This window comes from Poecilia latipinna, unplaced genomic scaffold (assembly GCF_001443285.1).
Source record: "Poecilia latipinna isolate Pla-1442-1.1 unplaced genomic scaffold, P_latipinna-1.0 Scaffold1839, whole genome shotgun sequence".
In the NCBI taxonomy this organism is placed as follows: Eukaryota; Metazoa; Chordata; class Actinopteri; order Cyprinodontiformes; family Poeciliidae; genus Poecilia; species Poecilia latipinna.
Genome location: NW_015114455.1, coordinates 84,311 through 102,850, shown reverse-complemented (window position 1 = coordinate 102,850; position 18,540 = coordinate 84,311). Strand labels below are relative to the sequence as shown.

At 40.2% G+C, this 18,540-nt stretch overlaps 2 protein-coding genes across 4 annotated transcripts in view; both read right to left on the bottom strand.

The window, feature by feature from the left end:
- LOC106934648 (uncharacterized) overlaps positions 1-2,699 on the bottom strand; it is a 6,612-nt gene extending 3,913 nt beyond the window's left edge. Inside the window, exons 1-2 of the mRNA XM_015014681.1 lie at positions 2,094-2,699; positions 4-1,957 (exon numbers count right to left, since the gene is read on the bottom strand). Coding sequence (XP_014870167.1) covers positions 4-1,957; positions 2,094-2,272 — 2,133 coding nt within the window. The 5' untranslated portion in view covers positions 2,273-2,699. The remainder of the gene's footprint in view (positions 1-3; positions 1,958-2,093) is intronic.
- Positions 2,700-2,981: 282 nt separating this feature from the next.
- xirp1 (xin actin binding repeat containing 1) overlaps positions 2,982-18,540 on the bottom strand; it is a 20,932-nt gene continuing 5,373 nt past the window's right edge. Inside the window, exons 2-6 of one of the 3 annotated variants that reach the window (XM_015014705.1) lie at positions 18,315-18,393; positions 12,236-12,387; positions 12,040-12,084; positions 5,784-10,211; positions 5,264-5,350 (exon numbers count right to left, since the gene is read on the bottom strand). In XM_015014705.1, coding sequence (XP_014870191.1) covers positions 5,348-5,350; positions 5,784-10,211; positions 12,040-12,084; positions 12,236-12,387; positions 18,315-18,393 — 4,707 coding nt within the window. In that variant the 3' untranslated portion in view covers positions 5,264-5,347. Of the gene's footprint in view, positions 10,212-12,039; positions 12,085-12,235; positions 12,388-18,314; positions 18,394-18,540 lie in introns of all 3 variants that reach the window. The other 2 variants (XM_015014703.1, XM_015014704.1) reach the window with 2 other exon arrangements.

The window sequence follows — 18,540 nt, the reverse complement described above, 5'->3', positions numbered from 1 at the left end:
AGCTTCTGGTTCCAAAAGTGCAACTTCTCTGAAGTTATCACCAAAAACAGAATGAGTTAAAAGCTCATCACTGCTTCCTTCAGGTGTCGACTGAATGACTGATTCTTCTGGGCCTGGGTTCGGTAAATTCGTGTCAGTCAGGAGGATTTCAGGTTGTTTTTCTGGATCACTTACAGACTGATCTGTAGCTACAGTGATATTTAAGTCTGACTCTTGATCAGCTGGGTTTTCTTCAGTTTTCTCTGGAGTTGGCAGATCCTCATTGGTTCCTTTGATGGATTCCTGGGACAAGTTGACCGTATCTATAGATGTGCGGATAGTTTCCTCAGAAAGCACTGAGCTTGTCTGATTTGCAGCTTCTGTTTCCAAAGGTGCAACTTCAGAAATTTTCTCCTTCTCCTGATTCTCTTCTGTCTTAGTCTGTTGTTCCATCTCTGCTGTCTCATTAGCGGTATTAGTTTTGGTATGTTTCTCTGGCTGTGCAGGTGTTTTTGTTGTGTCAGAGGATGATTGAAACAGTCTTCCAAACAGTCCACCACCGGGTTTCACATCAGTTTTCTTTGCATCCTTTGGTTCTGCTCTTGTTGCTTTGTCATTACCAGTTGATGTAAACAGCTTTGTCAAAGGACTCCTTCCTTTGGACAAGGATCCTAGTTTGGTTTTTGAGTTTGTTCTTGGTAGAGCCTTCTTCTGAACTGCAGTGTTTTCTTTCTCACTGTTCGAACTGGTTGTTGCCAACTGGTTTTCATTCATTACAAGACTGGCCTCCTCTTCGATCACATGTCCCGCAGGATTTTGTGGACCATTCAGATCCTCAGAACCACATTTGCTGACCTGACCCATTGAAGCAACATCTGGTTTCTCAGATGGTTCATGTTGTGTTTTATCTTCAGTCAAACTGGATATTTCTGTGTGACTTTGACAATCAAGTGAGTCTTTAACTTCCTCCACATCTTCTGTCAGAGTTGCATCATCCATTTGTGGGATTTTTTGCCTGGTCTCCACATCAACATTGGACTCCTGGTTTGGTTCAGTTGTTGGGTCTCCATTGTCTTGACGTAGAGTCATCTCAGGGGTTCCATTACGTTCTTCAAGTCCACTGTTTAAAGAATCCACTTTCATGTAATTGGTCTCTGTTTCATCCTGGGAGCTACTTGTAAGGCTTTGTTCCGATTGCTCTGGGGAGTTTTCAGATTCACCTCCAGAGCCGATCTGGCTAGACTGGTCACACAAAGCCATGTTAACCTTCTGAGCAAATCGGACAGATTTCCGAACTTTATTTTGAGAGGTTTCCAGCTTGTTAGAAACTGGACTGTTGTTCAGTTTTGAAAGGGTCACCACTCTTGTCTGAACTGCTCTTTGGTTTTTCACAGAGGTGCGCAAAGGAACTTCACGCTCCGTTGGAGGGATGGAGATTTGGACTGCTTTTGTTGAATCCTTCACTGATGCTGGTTTTTCAGAGAGCGACTTCTTAGCTGAGATCAGATTTACTGTCTTAGATTGTCCATTCCCTGCTGTGTTTGTCATTTCTCTCCTATAGTCAGGTTTCTCACTCCTCCAACGCTGTGATTCACCAACGGTCGCCGGTTTGCCAGCATCATGCACCTTATTTTTCAGCACTGGTGCATTTGTCGGCTGTGTTGGACTAGCCCTGGTAATGTTCTTCTCTGGAGGCCATCTTACTTTCAGCTTGCCCTTAACATCAGCAACACTCTTATGCTCGCGCTCGTTTATGCTAGCCGTCGCACTGAGCAGCTCAGCAGATGTTTTTATGTTGTTTTTGGTCATTTTGGATGTGGTTTTGGCATCGGGCTCATCTGTTCCTTTATTTTTGTGAAGCCAGCGGTCTTTATGTTGTGTATGCCCAAATCCTTCGTAGTTTCCCTTTCTCTTAAATAACTGCTGGTAGTGGGAGATGCAGTAGAATTCTCCATAAAGAGATGAATAGTTGTGAGTGCTGCAATGCAAACAAAAAATTGTTTAATGTTTGCTTTTTTTTGTCCTTTTTACTCTGGTTGTTACTAGTGTGACGGCCAGCTATAAAGGTTTGTAGAGGATTCTTTTTAACAGGTTTATAGTAAGATGTATCTCACCTGAGCTTCTTCTTGCAGTGCTTACAGCAAAAACAGTTGTGGTGCAGGATTAGCTTGTTGACCACCATTCTTTCCACCGGGTACACCGGTGTCAAGCAGGCAGAACACATCTCCTTGGCAGGTGACTGGAACTGTGATGGCGAAAACATAATTTCTTTTACAGTGAAGTTATGTTCCATGTTTATGTTTGGCCTTTTTTCTAGAATTATTTTGATTAGAAAAATGTAGTTTGTGCAGTTCTTATCGAGCTGATCTTGAGATTTCTGATGTGTCCTATTTGTTACTGATTAAAATAGTTTGGCGTTTAAAGTTTTGTTTTTAAGGATCCTTTGTAGCATTTAAGTTTTTTTTTGTTGTTTTGTTTTGTTTTTTGCCTTACACTGCATAATACCTGTTAAAATGTAAAGGATAAATATCACATCCCTAAATATCTTAATCTTTTTCATTCTGTGATATGGCCAGTACGTATTTGGAACCATCTAATATGGAGGATGGATCCTGCTAAAATTACCAATAAATGTTCTTATTTATTGCATCCAAAAAATAAGAGGTTTCCCAACAAAAATTAATATTTATAATTTTCAACAATATTAATTTAACATTGTCACTGTCATTTAATTTCCCATTTTATTTAAAATCTTGTTTTATTAATTAGTTTCCATTTATTATTTTTTTTCCTCATTTTTAAATTATTTTTATTTATTTTATATTTAATTTTATTTATTTATTTATTTAGTTGAGCGCTAAAGCCTCCATTGCAAACCTTTGAGAACCAGTGTTCCTGAGAATGGTTGTCCTGGCTTCTGTGTCCACGAGTGGGAAGCAAAGCCTGAATAGTCAACTAATGTTGACTAACAGAAAATACGCTGAATAATCACACCCACGCCATCCTGCGAAAACTTTAATAAACATTTTTGATATAATTGCTTTATGGTGAATTCTACTGTTTGTTTGGAAACTAATCAAAATCTAGCATGGAGTATAAAAAGTCTTTTTACCATTTTTCAAACTTTAATTTATTTGACGATTTTCACATCAAAAAGTACAATTATTATTAGTTTTAATAGACAAACATAACAGGTACTTTATCAGGTGGTTACAGTACAAAAAATTAAAACAACTATAAACAAATGTTTAGCTATTAAAAATTAACATTTTTGTTGTAATAAACTTGGCAAAATTCTTTCATGAAAATACAACATACACACACTAATGGAATAAATGTCCTGAATTTACTGAGTCACTTATTTATTTCTTTTGCTTTGGTTGACTGAATGTTACAAACACGGTTCCATTCTGCCTGGCGTTGCTCAACACTTTATCTTGGAACGGACGCCCGGATCTTTGCATTAAAGGCGATGTCGTCACTTCGTACCTGGCAGGACCTCCAACTACTTCAAACAAAGCCGACGTTTTGCTGTCGGGCTGATTGGTTACAAATGTTGAAGTCACAGAAGAAACAAACACGTTGCCGAAGCTGTCGCTCTCCTCATATGTTTCGCTGACGGTCTTGGTGCCAATTATTCCTGTATTTTGCTCTGGAACAGCCTTTACTTCAAGCACGCTGACTTTGCGTTCTTGACTGGGACCGTTACTTGGCGACTCCGGAACAGAGGAATCCAGATCTTGCTTTGCGTAGTGGCAGCCACCCGGAGCACTCTTTGTGTCTGGTTTAAATGTTGACATGGTTGGTTTTTGTTGCTCAGAAGGCTTCCTTGCAGAGCGAATGGAGATGAATGATGGTGAAGACTGAGAGAAGGACTGTCTGATAAGTGGCTTACTGTTTGCATTTTGGGTCTCTTCTGGTGACTCTTTTCTAGGACTTGGTTTGGTCTTGCTCGACACTATGCTTATTTTCTTGATGCTATTAACGGGTTGAAAATTTTGCTCAGATTTCAAAGATTCGTCAAAGAGTCCCGACAAACCTGCAATGTCAGCTTCAGATTTCAGATTGGAAACAGAGTACAGTGCCTTTTTGATCGTTTCTTCAATGTCAACAAGTTTGGCTAATGTCTGCTCCTTCAGCTTCATTATCTCCTTACTAGCTTTCTCCAGATCTTCAAACGCACTTTCAACTGAGGAAATGCTTTCAAGATCATCATCCTGTAATTCTGCGACTTTCTTTTCTTTTTTACATTTCTTGGGATTTCTTGGCGCGACCATCCAAGGAGGGACATTGCTGTATAAAGACTTCAGGGAGGTGGCATCTACACTGCACGGCTCTCCTTCGATCTCCTGCACCTGAGACAGGATTCCTTTGAGTTCTTCTCGTTTCCTCAGATTATCAAAGATTTCCATGGCGGTCTCCGCATTTTCTTTCATGATCTCATCTTTGTGGACTGAAAGTCTTTGCCGTCTCTCCTCCTCGGTCTCTCGAACTTTCTTCTCTCGTAAAACAACCTTGTCCCAGAGTTCCTGCTTGTTTTGTTGTAGGTCATTTTGCTGTGAATTATTTATTTCGCCTATCGAATTAGTTTGTGATGTTTCCACTTCAGTCTTGCATTGATGTGTGGGAAAGCTAAGCTCATGTTCATGATGCTGAGGCAAATTATTGCCAGTTTGCCTATGATCACTACTATTATTATAACTCACTCTAACCTTTTTGGATGGCAAAATTCTTTTGTCCAAATCATCTTTGTCCTTTTTTTCAAAGTTCTTAAGAGCAGCCCTCAAGCTCATGTTCATCTCCTGTTTTCCATCTTCTGCATAATTTTTCATGCACATCTGGATCTCCTCAGCTGCATTTATTTTCTGGATCACGTTTCTTTCTACTTGCATTTTGTCACTGTTGGACATTGTCAGATGAACGTTGGATTTCCTCTCCGTGAGTGGCGTTTGGAGCTTTTTGTTATCCATCTGAATGTTAGAGTCCATTGGCTGATCTTCATTTGACAAATGTGAACCTTGTGTTTCATCACCATCTCTCTGCAATCTTCCATCATTCCTTTCCTCACTTGGTGTGTCTATAGATTGGATAGGAAACTGCAGGTTTCGTTTTGGAGAAACCACTGCATTCACGTTGTCGTCAATTTGGCAGGTAACTTTGGGAGAAGATGTGGGTGAGGTGTTTGCTGCTTCCACCGTTATCCACTGTGGCTTTGGTGGTAATGCTGGCTTCTGATTCTTTGGTTTCTTGCTCTTGTCTATGAGTGGAGGTGAGGTTACTCTTTCCAAGCTGGGCGATATAGAGGGTCCGTTTGCTAATTGGTTATGGGGTGAAAACTGTGTTGGGTTCCTTGGCTGTCCTTCACAGGTTACTGAAATTGAAGGAGACAATGTTGTGTCAGATGAAGGAATAGGCACCACAACACATTGATTGTGAACAGTCTTGCTCTTCCCTGGGCATGTCCTGCCTGAATTCCTGTATATCATTGCAGCTTTATAGTCTCCCTTGGATACATTTACACTAGATTTCTCAAGAGATTCCAAAGCCAGCTGCACATTTCCTCTCACAACATTTTCCTTATCTACAAGCCTCTGCTCTGTTGCTGCACTCTGCAGAGACCTAATGGCTGCCTTCACATCTCCTCTACTGACTTCTTCTATTTCATCTTCAGCTGTCTGACCATTAAAATCACAACCTATAAATAAAGGCATTGATTGCTGGGCACAATTGCTGACTACAACTGCACTTGGTTGACAATTTTCAAAGGAAATGTGGCTTTCCTGATCCTTCTCTGCATCACTGACCTGTGGACAAGTCTTGATTTGCTGGCATCTTGAGGAAGACGAACATGTAGATTGTGCCACAGTCGAAGAGCTTTCCTCCTTCACCGACACCCCCAAATTGTATATTTTTCCAGGAACAATGACCTCCCGCTCCACCTGCATGCTTTGCTGCTTGGCCATTTCCAGGGACTTTTTAGCTGCTCTCACATCTCCAGATACAATCACTTCTTTCTGTAGTTGGCTTCCTTCGTCCACAGGACCATGAGCTGACAAGTCCATTTCATAGATGGTCCCGGGTTTAATCATCTCCCTCTCCACACTCATGCTTTGCTGTTTTGCACGCTCTAATGACTCCATTGTTGCCTTGATGTCTCCAGGTACAACTTCCTCTTTGTCCACAATCACAGGCTGCTTTGCAGCCAGTTGTTGCTTTGCTGACGACACATCTCCTGGGATTATTTCTTCTCTCGGAATACAGCAATCGACACTGACAAAGGGCTCAGATGAGAAAACCTTCTTGGTGTTCTTTACATCTCCTGGCAAAACATCACAAACGGTTCTCTCGACCTGCTCTTTTTGCTGGCAGAGGCTTCTCTTTGCTTCCTGCACACCCCCCTGAACTGTTTCAACTTGCTCCTTCATCAAAAGGCCACACGTAGCTTCAAATTCAGATTCCTCAGTATGAAGACTCTTCAAGTAATCAAGGTCTCCTTTTTCAATGCAGCTTTTGTATAAATTCACATTGCCCTTTTCATTTTCATCCACTCTACACAATGTTGCAGCTCTCTGATTATTGGCAGTAGCCAAGAGATTTCCAATTGTAGTTTTCACATCTCCCCTTTCCATGACATGACTCTCAGTTTTGATCTCACTATTGCACATTAGAGAAAAAACTGACATTTCTCCTCTTTCCTCTCCAGACTCTTGCATTATAATTCCCTTTTTGAAATCCTTGTCCTGAACAAGCAAGTCATCTATCATCTGAGCAATGTTCTGTATTCTTTGATCTCGCTCAATGTTGGCAGTCGCAGTTGACTCCAAGACCGGCAGCTCCACCACAGTGGTGTTGATTTGACCCTTTTCGACTTCTCTCAGAAGAGTAACTTGCGGTTTGATTGTTGGTTTGAGCAGAAGTTGCAACATGATGTTTCTAATGTTGCCAGCAACAATGTCCTCTTTTTGAATTTGCACACCTCTGCTGGATTCAAGGAGGTATTTTGCCATGTTGACATGCCTCCTTTCGTTTTCTTCTATTATTATGCCACTGGAGTGGACAAATTTGATTTCATACAAGTATGAAAGCGTGTCAGCCACACTGTTGGCAGTGATTTTATCCAGTGGCGTGGTCTCAAACAGCCAGGTAGTGCATTTGACATCAGCTTTCGGTATCTCCTCGGTGGCTTGTGCTGAGGCATCTTCGGACTCCTTGATCTTGTCCAGTGGCTGAGACTCAAACATCCACGTGCAGCGCTTCACGTCTCCCTTCTGGCTGTCTTCTCTATGGACTGTTTTGACTGGATTCTGCTCCTGAGGTTCGCCTTTCAGACTGTCGAGGGTCTGATTCTCAAAAAGCCAGGTGGAGGTCCTCACATCTCCCCGCTGCACATCGGTGACACTAACCATTCTCACAAACTTCTTGTTCGACTGCTCAGATTCAAATACTTGTTTATTCAGCTGGACACTGCTGCCTCCAAAGTCTTCGGTGACCAAAACAGGAGGTTCATCTCGTTCAGTGAGGGAATCCAGAGGTTGCGTCTCAAACTTCCATCTGGCTGATTTTACATCCCCTTTCTTGACGTCTTCTTGTGTAACAGCTCGAATCACGTAAACTTCATTCTCCGCCTTGATGGCGTCGAGTGGTTTCGTCTCAAACATCCACCTCGCCCCTCTGACGTCGCCACTCATGACCTCTTCTTTTTTGACAGTGGTCACTTCATGAAACTGCCCTTCTTTATCTCTGATGGCATAGAGAGGCAGGGACTCAAACATCATGGTGCTGGATTTCACATCGACATTGCCCATAAGGTCTTCCACTGACACCGACTTCTCCTCAATCGGTTCCTTTTGGATTTTGTCCAGTGAAGAGGTTTCGAAGATGAACCTTTTGTTCTGAACATCTCCAGTCTCAAGAACTCCAACTGCCTCCGTGCTTACTCCATGCTCATCTTGGTCTCTATTAATCTGGTTCATAGGACAGTTCTCAAACATCCATGTAGCTTTATGCACTGAACCTTTCTCAACATGTTCACCTTGCTTCTGTCCCTCAGCTGTTGACATGATTTCTGACCCAATTTCATCAAGGGATTGGGACTCAAAAAGTTCCTTGACACGTGACACATCTCCCGACTGAAAGTTGACCTGGCTGATGCATCTTAAGTTTTGTTCTGCATCTGACTCTTTTCTTATCCTATCCAAAGTTTCTGTTTCGAATAGATGCTTGACTGTCTGAACAGCAACCTCTGGTTTGACAGAGTCCCTCTTAGTGCTGCACAGCTTCAAGCTGTTCAGCTCACCATCTCTGATGGTGTCCAAGGGTTGTGACTCAAAAAGCCAAGTTATAGACTTGACATCTGTGTCGACAGCGTCTTTATCCTTGGTTTTTTCCATTTTGTCATACAACATATCCATCGGTTGTGTCTCAAATAACCATTTGCAGGTCTTGACATCACCTTTGCAAGGCTCCTGTTCAGCTGAAGAGCTCTGTTCTGTTTTGTTGAATTTGCAGTGGATTCCATCAATGGTCTGGGTTTCAAAAAGCCACTTTGCTGTCTTAACATCACCTGTAGTGTCCTCCTGTCTGGTGATGCCTTTGATAATCTCAACATCTTTTCCATCTGCCAGCTGATCTAAAGGCTTGGTTTCAAACATCCACTTGTAGTTTTTGACTTTCCCCTTGACGAATTCCTCCCGGCTGACTGTTGTGACCTCATGAAGGTTTCCAGAACTATCTTTTATTGCATATAGAGGGCTGGTCTCTGTCACTGCCTTGTTGGTTTCCTGCCTCTCAAGCATCTGCTGTTCCAACTGAGCAATTTGACTTAAGGGAATCGTCTCAAAAAGTTGCTTGAACCCCTTCACATCTCCCTTTTCAATCTCTTGTTCTTTAAACAAAGTATTCTTTTGAAAGCTGTCATTTTCAAACATGAGCTTTTTGCCTTTCACTTCCCCTTGTTCTTCAGCTGACAGACTGATTTTCTTCAGACGCCCCGCTTCGCAGCTGTCACTGAGCGCCTGCATGGGCTGAGTTTCAAACAGCCACATTGAAGACTTGACATCTCCCCCAATGATTGGTTCTTTCTCCAGAGAGTTTTCTCCTGGGGCTGCCCTGGGTTGCATCTCAAACAGCTTCTTTTTGTTGACAACATTAGCTTCTCCTGAGTTGCCCACATCTAGTTCACGAAATGTATCTACTCCTGAAACTTCTGTAATTGTGTCAAACGACTGAGTTTCAAACATCCACCTTTTCTGGTCGACGCCTTCTCTGTGCCCTTCCTCCAGAGATATACCCCGGATGATTTTCACTCCATCACTTCCTTTGTTGATCGTGTCCAAAGGCTGGGTTTCAAAAAGCCACCGGGCAGTGTTGAGTTTGCCACTATTGATCTCCTCCCTACAGATGGATTTAATCTCGTGGATATTGCCGCTGTTGTCTCTGATGGCGCAGCAAGGTTCTGTCTCAAACAGCTTCAAGGTTTTCCTGACATCGCCTCTCTGCTCCTGAAGCTCAGATTTCAGTTTCAGGACACTACGGTCTTCAATGGAATTGCATCGGCCCAAGTCGCTCAGTGGTCTGGACTCAAAAAGAAGTCGAGTCCCTCTTACATCGCCAGACTGAATGGGTTCTTTCAGAAGGGCCTCTACCAGTTCACCTTCGCCAGCTTTGGATTTACTGAGAGCATCTAAAGGTTGGGTTTCAAACAACCACGTGGACGTTCTCACATCCCCTCTGACGGACATTTGTCTTTTTGTCGCCATGTGTTGGGTGCCGTCAATGTGCTCAAACATTGTTGAGGTACTTCTGACGTCTCCGCCTTTTAATTCCTCTGTATCCAAGAGTTTCTTCGTTTCGTGAGGATCTCCGATATTGTCGAGAGTCCAGTTCTCAAAGATCCACCTCATGGACTGAACTTCTCCCTGATATGCTGCGTCTACTGCCTGACTGTTTTCTGCCTGCACTGCTTGCATTATCTCATCATCGACAGCGTTGTCGAGACTTGCTCGCAGGTTGGGGTGAATGTGTTTGTAGAGCCTCTTCAGCTCACTCTTCTGCCGTTGCTGGTAGAACGTGGAGAAGGTTTCTTTAGGTGGAGGCAAAGGGAGGCTACTCAGAATCATTGGCCCTTCATAGTCGAAGGGTCTGGGTGGGACAGGAGGAAGTGGAGGAGGAGGCAAGTCATCTTCCTCATGAAATGGTTGTGAAACTGTGATTTTCCTTTCTTCATCAGCCATCTTGAAATACATAAAAAGACAGAAGGAACAGCATAAGGATTATAATCGTCAAAAACTGTATTACAAATATATATATTGAGAATATATATGTAGTTATGGAAGCCATACTTTACCTTTTATTATGTTTATATGTAGTTTTTCACAGCAAACCATCTTCTATCACACCAAAGTTAAAAAAGACTCAACAGTTGTTAGTAGGCACAGTTTACACACATCCAGAACATTAGATATGACTTACAGGAGGTAAGCCATATCTGAGATTTTGAGACCAAAATAGACTTTTTTTTTTTTTCCCTTTTCTTTTTTGTATAGTTAAGCCTGAAATAATATATAGGCCTGGCAGCTAATCTTTTCATGTTACCAACATGTTTCTTCTGACTGAACCTGACCTAGAATCCAGGGAGCGAGCTAAAGATTAGGGTGATGACATGAAGTCCTTCCAACCTTAAAGACTATAGAGCTCTCAATCAAAGATAAATCATGTGTTTTTTCTTTTTTTCTTCTTTTTTTATTAAGACACCTCTTACTTTGATATCTTTTGATAGATGCCGGTTTCATTTCCAGTCAGACATCAAACTTTTTGGTCGGATAAAAATTATGGTAAATCTATATTTTCAGAGGGAATAAAATATTTTTGGCTTAAGTGCAATAACTCAGGGGTGTCAAAGTCATTTTCATTTTGGGTCATATCAAATCTAAATGTTCTTAAAGGGCCGGTTGTGCCAGAATATACTGACAAAACTAATTAAACTGTTAAAATATCAATAAATAGCTGTTCCTCCATCATTTTGTGATTTATTTTAGTGGGGTTTTTTGCAATCAAAATTACAGATTTTTATTTTTTGCCCATTTAGAAATGTTTGTAAGGAATTTTTACAATATTTGTGCTAATATGCGATGTTGAATGTGACTTCTTATTATTCCCCATGTCAGCTGCAGACTATAACTTGAAGGCTGAGGCAGCAGTTGCTTCAATCCAATGTTTTCGACCAATTTTGAGAAAATTTGCAGTAAAATTAGAAAAACATATGCAAATTTGTTGATCTTGTGTGAATTTTGCAGCCTTATTGATGTAATGTGGAGTCCAGAGGGCCACATAAAAAGTTATGGCTGGCCAGATTTGGCCCCGGGTCTTCAGTTTCACACCTGTGCACTAAATGATGTATGCTTCTCCCACATTTTATTTAATAGATTAACAAGGAAAGCTCACTGATATGGAAACCAAATTCAAATCAATCCATATCTGATCCAACACAAATGTTTGACAAAAAGGTTTTCTTTTTTTATCTCTCCATGTAATTTATGACAGTTTTTCATTTTAATTTCATTTTCATAAAATTTCAAGGGTAACCTACTGTCTTCTGTTTTAGTATCATGTCTATTTAATAAAACTACATAAGTCAGTTGAAAACTTCTGTTATATATTTACCTATTTATGATATTTGGTTCATTAACATGCTTGTTTAATTTTACCTTTAATTCAAATGTATTTTCTGTACTTTTAGGTTTTGCAAAAAGACGGATAAGTACAGTTAGAATTTAAAATTTGATTTAAAAAAAATCTCCAAATATGAAAATGGTCCTTTTCAAGGTTTTACGTTTCAGATTAATTTTGCGCTTTTATTAAATAATATTTCTTTCCCGTGCAAAATAACAAAGCTACCATACATGCTTTGTGATTAAAAACCTTTTCTGATTTTCTTTTGTATTAAATAATATATATTTTTTCATTCTTATGTTGTTTAACATGTCATGAGGAAAAAACACAGCACACATTAGTGAGGAAACATACTACTGAATAAGGGATGCGAATTAAACGACAAACTACCTTGCTGGTTTTAGCCTTCGTTCGTGGAGTTCCTCTGAATTCCTGCTGAACACAAACGAACAACTCAGGATAGTAAAACACAATAAATGTGAGCCAAACGTGTATTTTAAAAATCATTGGGTTGTTCTAATGAGTCTCTCCTGGAGCCAGTGCCCTTGTTATATGAGGAGGAATGAGAAGCATGTCAGGAACTCACTGGCTGTTCTGAGCCGCCCACCGAGTCAATGGCTGCTGTTCTCGACAGATATAGAGCCAGTCTGTCTTTGACTGAGGAGGAAGTAGATATCCTATCTCTGGATTGTCCTGTTGAAGTGCCTCCTCTGCTCAGTGATGGATTATATTTATCATCTGCAGAGAAACAAAAATCAACTTTATTTTCATCTTGAATTAAGATGTTTAGATGTCCACTTTAAAAGTTGGATAAAACTCAGGCGACGGTCTGTGTCTCTGGTCTGTGAGACGTTTCATGATGACAGGTTTTATTTTTGGATTCCCCTCACGGTGTCATGGCGACAACGGCATCCATCTTATCTCTCCTGCAGCTTCAGATGGACTCACAAAAGCTTGTGCATTCTGCATCATTTGGTGAAAATATTTCTTAATAAGCAAATCTTCTTCTAAAGACTTTGATCCTAAATATGCCTGTGCAGCGTTCCTGCTGCCTGAGACCCTAACCGGACTGCATGCCATGGACTGTCTATGGAGCTCAGGAGGGACAAAAAACAACTGCTAGCTCAGCTGGAGTGACCCAGAATGTTTGCACATTTTTCAGTGTGCGCTCTCTGCCGTCAAACGTTTAGCACCTGACCCAAGGAATGCAATAGCTCGACCTCGAAAGAATCCCAGAAATGATTTCAGTCGTGTTTTTGCACCTGAAGATGTTGCAAGCTTACAATGAGATCTTCAGTTTTTTAAAAACACAATAAGTGAATTTTGTAACCTGTCGCTTTAAGAAAAAGTATAACAAACTGAGATAAACGGATATTTAAGCTTTTCTAGGAGAAGTCCTGCAAAAAGCTGTGAGCAGTAATATCCTGTCTGCAGTGGACACTTCTCTTGGCTTCTTTGCTTAGCATGAATCCAGTTTAGTTGGACCTGGAGCCTGAAGCTAAAACTGGTTTGATGGGGGCAGAGACCAAAATGTACTTCCAATGTCTTGAAAGATCTCGGCCCATGCAAACCTAATTTATGAACCTTTAGAAAACTGTCAAATATGCTTTTTTGGGGTTATTTAAGGAGGATGAATTATATATTATATTAACAGACCATGGATCTGAGTTCGGTAATAACTAGTTACATTTATTTAAGTAACTTTTTGGGAATAAAATGTACTTCTAAGAGTATTTTTATGGCATTGTACTTTTTACTTTTACTTGAGTAATTTTTTTATGAAGTATTGCTTCTCTTACTTGAGTAAAATTCTGGATACTGTGACTAATTTCTCTGAATGAAGATGTCCAGAATCTAGTTTTAACCAAAGCATTGCCAGGCACAGACACACACCTGCAAATTTCACAAGTTTTATATTGAATGAAATTGATTTGGTAAAAAATTTGCCTTTTGTCTGAGTTTGTTATTTTTTCTTACTTATGCTATTTATATAAATTATTTTCACTTTAACATTTCCACATAACTTTATATTTCGGTCCATCTGATAATGTAAATTGATCTGTTACTCAGGACATGAGGAGCCTCTTTTTACCAAATACTTGAGTAATTTCTTGGACAGCTGCTTTTTATTTTTACAAGAATAACGATATGTTGAAGTAATGCTATTCTTACTTGAGTACAATTTCTGGATACACTGGATATAAAAGCAATCCAATGTATTTTATTGCTTTTTACGCTGCTTTAGTTTCTGGTATATCTGTACTCTAACTGGAACTGCTTCAGATGTTTCATTATATATTTCTCACAGTACAATGTTTGGATGCGCACCACCTCCTATCTTCACTTCCTGCATAAATAATTATTAGCTTCTGTGTAATAAACTGTTGAATGCGAACGTGACAACAGCACAAAGCTCCCTAAAACTAGCATAAACTACACTCAGCAGAAACTTACTTCAAAAATCTGGATTCAAAGTGTTACCTTTAAGTGTTTATAACAACGATTTTAACTAAATGAAACAGATCAAACATCATCGTAAGTTTAAAGTCCAACAACTGGGGGTGCTGCACAGACCACCCATGTGTAACTAATGGCCAGATTGAAACACACCTCGCTTGTCACCCATTAAGCCCTCACAGGACAAAAGGATGGACCTTTTGTCTTGGCGCCTCTCACGAGCCTGGACTTAAAGCGTTTTCATACATGAGTGGACAGAAAGAATGAAGTCACCGAAGGCCTTGCGTGTTGAAATCCTGGTCCACCAAACTCTGAGGTCACCCATCGCCAGTGTGTTCACAAAACATCTTGGTGTCAAATCAATACAGATTAAAAGGCTGATGGCTTTAGGAAATCTGAGCACGTTCTATGTGATTCCCACATTTTTACATCCATTTCCCCGGGAATGGAAAGGAGCTATTAGTGGCACATTGATGGGTGGGTGTTGACCACTGGCAGCTGTGCAAATGGCGGTGAAATGCAGTAGCTATTTGTTCTTCACCACCTTACCCGCCTTCAGCTGTTCAGGATTGTTGCCACATTCACAGACTGCAGTAAAATCCTTAACACTAAGGGGAAAAAAAACCCTGCTCCTGTTGAAGGGATTCCTCACTCTCTAATTAGCACATACATAACATATCACTGTGTAGATCCCATCAATATAAGCAAAGTTGGGTTTTACTATTCTTACTTTAAGGTAATATCTACAAATAATGAACAAAATCTGCAGTTTTCTGCCTAATTGGGCCATGAATGTTGACCAACCAGAGGTGGAAAGAGTAGCCAAGTAGAGTAGCACTGCTTCAACATATTTTCACTTAAATATAAGTAAAAGACTAAAAAAATTTGTAAGACTATAAAATTATTTGGTAAAAAGTCTACTCATGTATTAACTGTTCAAAACATCGATCACTTAAAAATGACATCATCATACGGAATAAAATAAAAAGTTATGTGGAAAGTTTGGTACTTTAAAGACCAAAATGAAAATAATTCACATAGGTGACATGATTGCAAAAATAACTAAATGAGGCAAAAGAAACATTTTTCTCCAAATGAATTTCTTTCGATATAAAGATAAAGGATAAAAATTTGACAAAAACTGCAGATGTGTGTCTGAGTCTGTGGTGAGTTTTTGGTTAAAACATGTTTGTTCTTCATTCAGTGAACTTACTCATAGTGGGTAGAGAATCCAGAAATTTTACTGAAGTAAAAATTGTGATGCGTCATAATAAAATTACTCAAGTAAAAGTGAAATGTACAGCTTAATAAAAACACTCCTATAACTTTTCCAAAAAGTTACTCAAGTAAATGTAGCTGACTAAATGTAGCTAGTTACAACCCAACTCTGTGACCAACTGGTCTAAAACTTGTCAATAACATCAACCTGCTGGTTGGGACAGTAAATGGACATCAACAGAAAGCCACGACCTAAAACATTTAGATGTGAATGATTATTAATGAGTACTGCAAAGCAGTCAAAACAGAAACACTCTTCAGTGTGAAAGCTGCTACTGAGGGATGAGGATTCAAAGATAGCGAGGTGCTTAACATGTGTTTGGAAGAAGCGGTAAATTTAAAGGGAAATTGTACTTTCTACATGTCTACAGCTTATTCGAGCTGTGAGAGAGCAAGACTTTCAACAGAAAACAGGAAGGCTCAATACCGAACAGCCGAATTGCCCTGTTTCGTTGTTTTTGTGAAAATAGAAATTGTCGGTAGCTACATTCTACATTCTCAAGGCGACAAACACAGCTAGCATTTTAAGCATGCTAGCTGGGCTAATTGCTATTGTGCGATGTTAAAGATAGCTTAAACTGTCAATAACGACAAAATGTTTTTCTTCTTTTAAAATTATAGGAAACCCCATTTTACAGGCAATGCTCTCACGCAGCAGCATGACATTGCTTCTTCCAAAAAGTAATTCATGACAGTTCAACAAAGGAAGGAAAGAAAAAATATTTTCCTGCATTGTCCAATTATCTTCTTATGCTACAGCTTCTACTGAGAGCTACAGTACATAGAGATTAGAATCAGGTAAAAGTTTTACAACAACCAGAGATTCTAGTTTAGCCACAAAACGTTGATCAGTATCATCAGGATTAAATAATAAACTGAAAGACCCCACCTGAATTAATGCCAGTCTTTGTATTGATAAATAGGTGGAGTAGAATAATCATTAACTTATTAAAGACAAAATTCTGCATTTGCATGTCTTATATGGTTCATAGACTGAGAGACATAAATCCTTATTTGCTGGTCAAATACAACAAAACATACATTAGAAATCGGACAAATCAGCTTCCCACTAAATATTTCATCATCACCTGGGCCAAACAACAAAAACACAAATGGTAATATATTTTCTTTTATATTTCTTTTGCTACATATTCACATCTGTGTATCATCATCCCCCAATCAGTCTAGTTGAACGTATACTTACAGAAACACCGTCCAGCCTTGTTCGCCGTTACCTCCCCGTGTGTCTCTGCTATCTAAACGCTCAAGCTCCTGCGACGTGTCGCCCAGCCTGTCTCCTCTCTTCCTGCGAGCCGCTGACTGAACCTTTCTAGCCCTGACCTCTCGAGGACAGCTGATTTTTATCTGTCCCAGCGTTAGAACTTCGGCTATTTTGGGACAGTGGGCTTGCTGCTGCTACGGGCCTGACTCAGTCACCCCTGTTGGTCACTGATAGACTGGGACACCCCACCACCTCCCTTTCCCATAGCTACATTGTCACCCACTATTACGGGCGCTGGGTGGGACCGTGTGTGTGTGTGTGTGTGTGGGGTGCATGGGGGGAGCATGTTAAAATAACACACAGGAAGTCACGGAAGGCTCTATTTTGGCCGAGTGGTCGAGGCTACTAACAGTCCGACAGAATCAGGGCCTTGCACAAATACTCATATGAGTTTTGTTACATTTTATCACATTAGGTTCAAAAGTTTTAATGTATTTTATTAGGATTGTATGTGACACATCAACACAATGCCACCCCAAGTCGACTCTTTGTAGAATCAGTTTTTGATGCAGTTACAGCTGAAAGTCTATCAGCCTTCCAGATCTAAAGGTAGAATTTTTATACGCTATTCTTTACAAAATAGATCAAGCTTAGTTGGCTGGGTTGGAGAGCAATATGAATTTCAAAGACATTATAGAAAAACAGTGTTTTTTAATCAGTCTTCTTCAAATTCGCTGCAACACAGACTGCTACAGGAGAGCTTCCATCACCATCTACAATAACTCTTTGAGTATTTTTTAATTAATATGAGTTACAGCGACATTTATTTTCCCTTTTGGATCAATAGATTAATTTTTGAATGGAACTGAATTGTATTTTTGTTAACGACTGACTAGGCCATTGTAAGTCTGCAGCTAATTCAAATCATTACGCTAACAAACCTGGGGGGAAAAAAGGAATAGTTAAAAGAACTTGTGAAAAATTTAAAAAGTGGATCATTGATAAAAATAGATAAAATAAACATCCTGAATACTTTCAGCAGGTCCTGAATAAGGATACCTTTCTCCTGTTTTTGGTAAGAATTTTTAACATCCCAATGTTTTTATGTTTTTGTTTTTCAGACAGCACATCATGCCTTTAAATGCCCACTCACCCTTCTACCTTTCCCTTACTCATACTACCAACATGGCAGGGCGAAGACGTCAGAGTGCCTAAGCAGTATCAGCTCTACTGCTTACAGGGCCAAGGTCTGCATGACGGACAGAGCTGTCAGCGATGGGCTCACTCCTATCTTGAGCCTGTGTGCAGGACACATAGCTATGTACCTACACCACAACATCCTTGTCTTTATTTAGCTTTTTCCCCTTCCCTATGAAAACAGCCCAGGGGTCACCACTCAACAACCTTTTTCAAGATTCACCCCATGACACTTTAAATCTCACTAAGGTGGATTGTGACATATTTGCTGAAATCTAAACATAGATCTATCTGATACGCTGAGTAAATCTAGATATTAAAGCGCTGTTGTGCTCCCATATTTCCAAGAAGAGACACATTAACTGTATTTTAAAGGAAGGGGCAGCTGGTTGCACACTGACACACCCAGGTATGCATGTAGATCATGGTTTTCAGGGGGTTCAGACACGGATCCCGCCTGTCTTCTTAGATGTCAGTGAGGATACACACAATACGAAAAGGCTCCGCTCACCGTGTGTGTGTCTGGACGTGTGTCTGTAGCTCTCTGGGAGGCCATTCGGAGCCTTTCGACCGTCCACCTGGGTCGTTCTCTGTGGGTGGACAGGAAGTGTAGTTAATCTGCCATTCATGTTCTGATCTCACTTCCTGTCTACTATTAAGACTAAGCCTAAAGCTTTTGTTTTTTTATAAAACTTATAGTTAGTTAGAGTGGCTTAGACCAGAGGTTCCCAAACTGT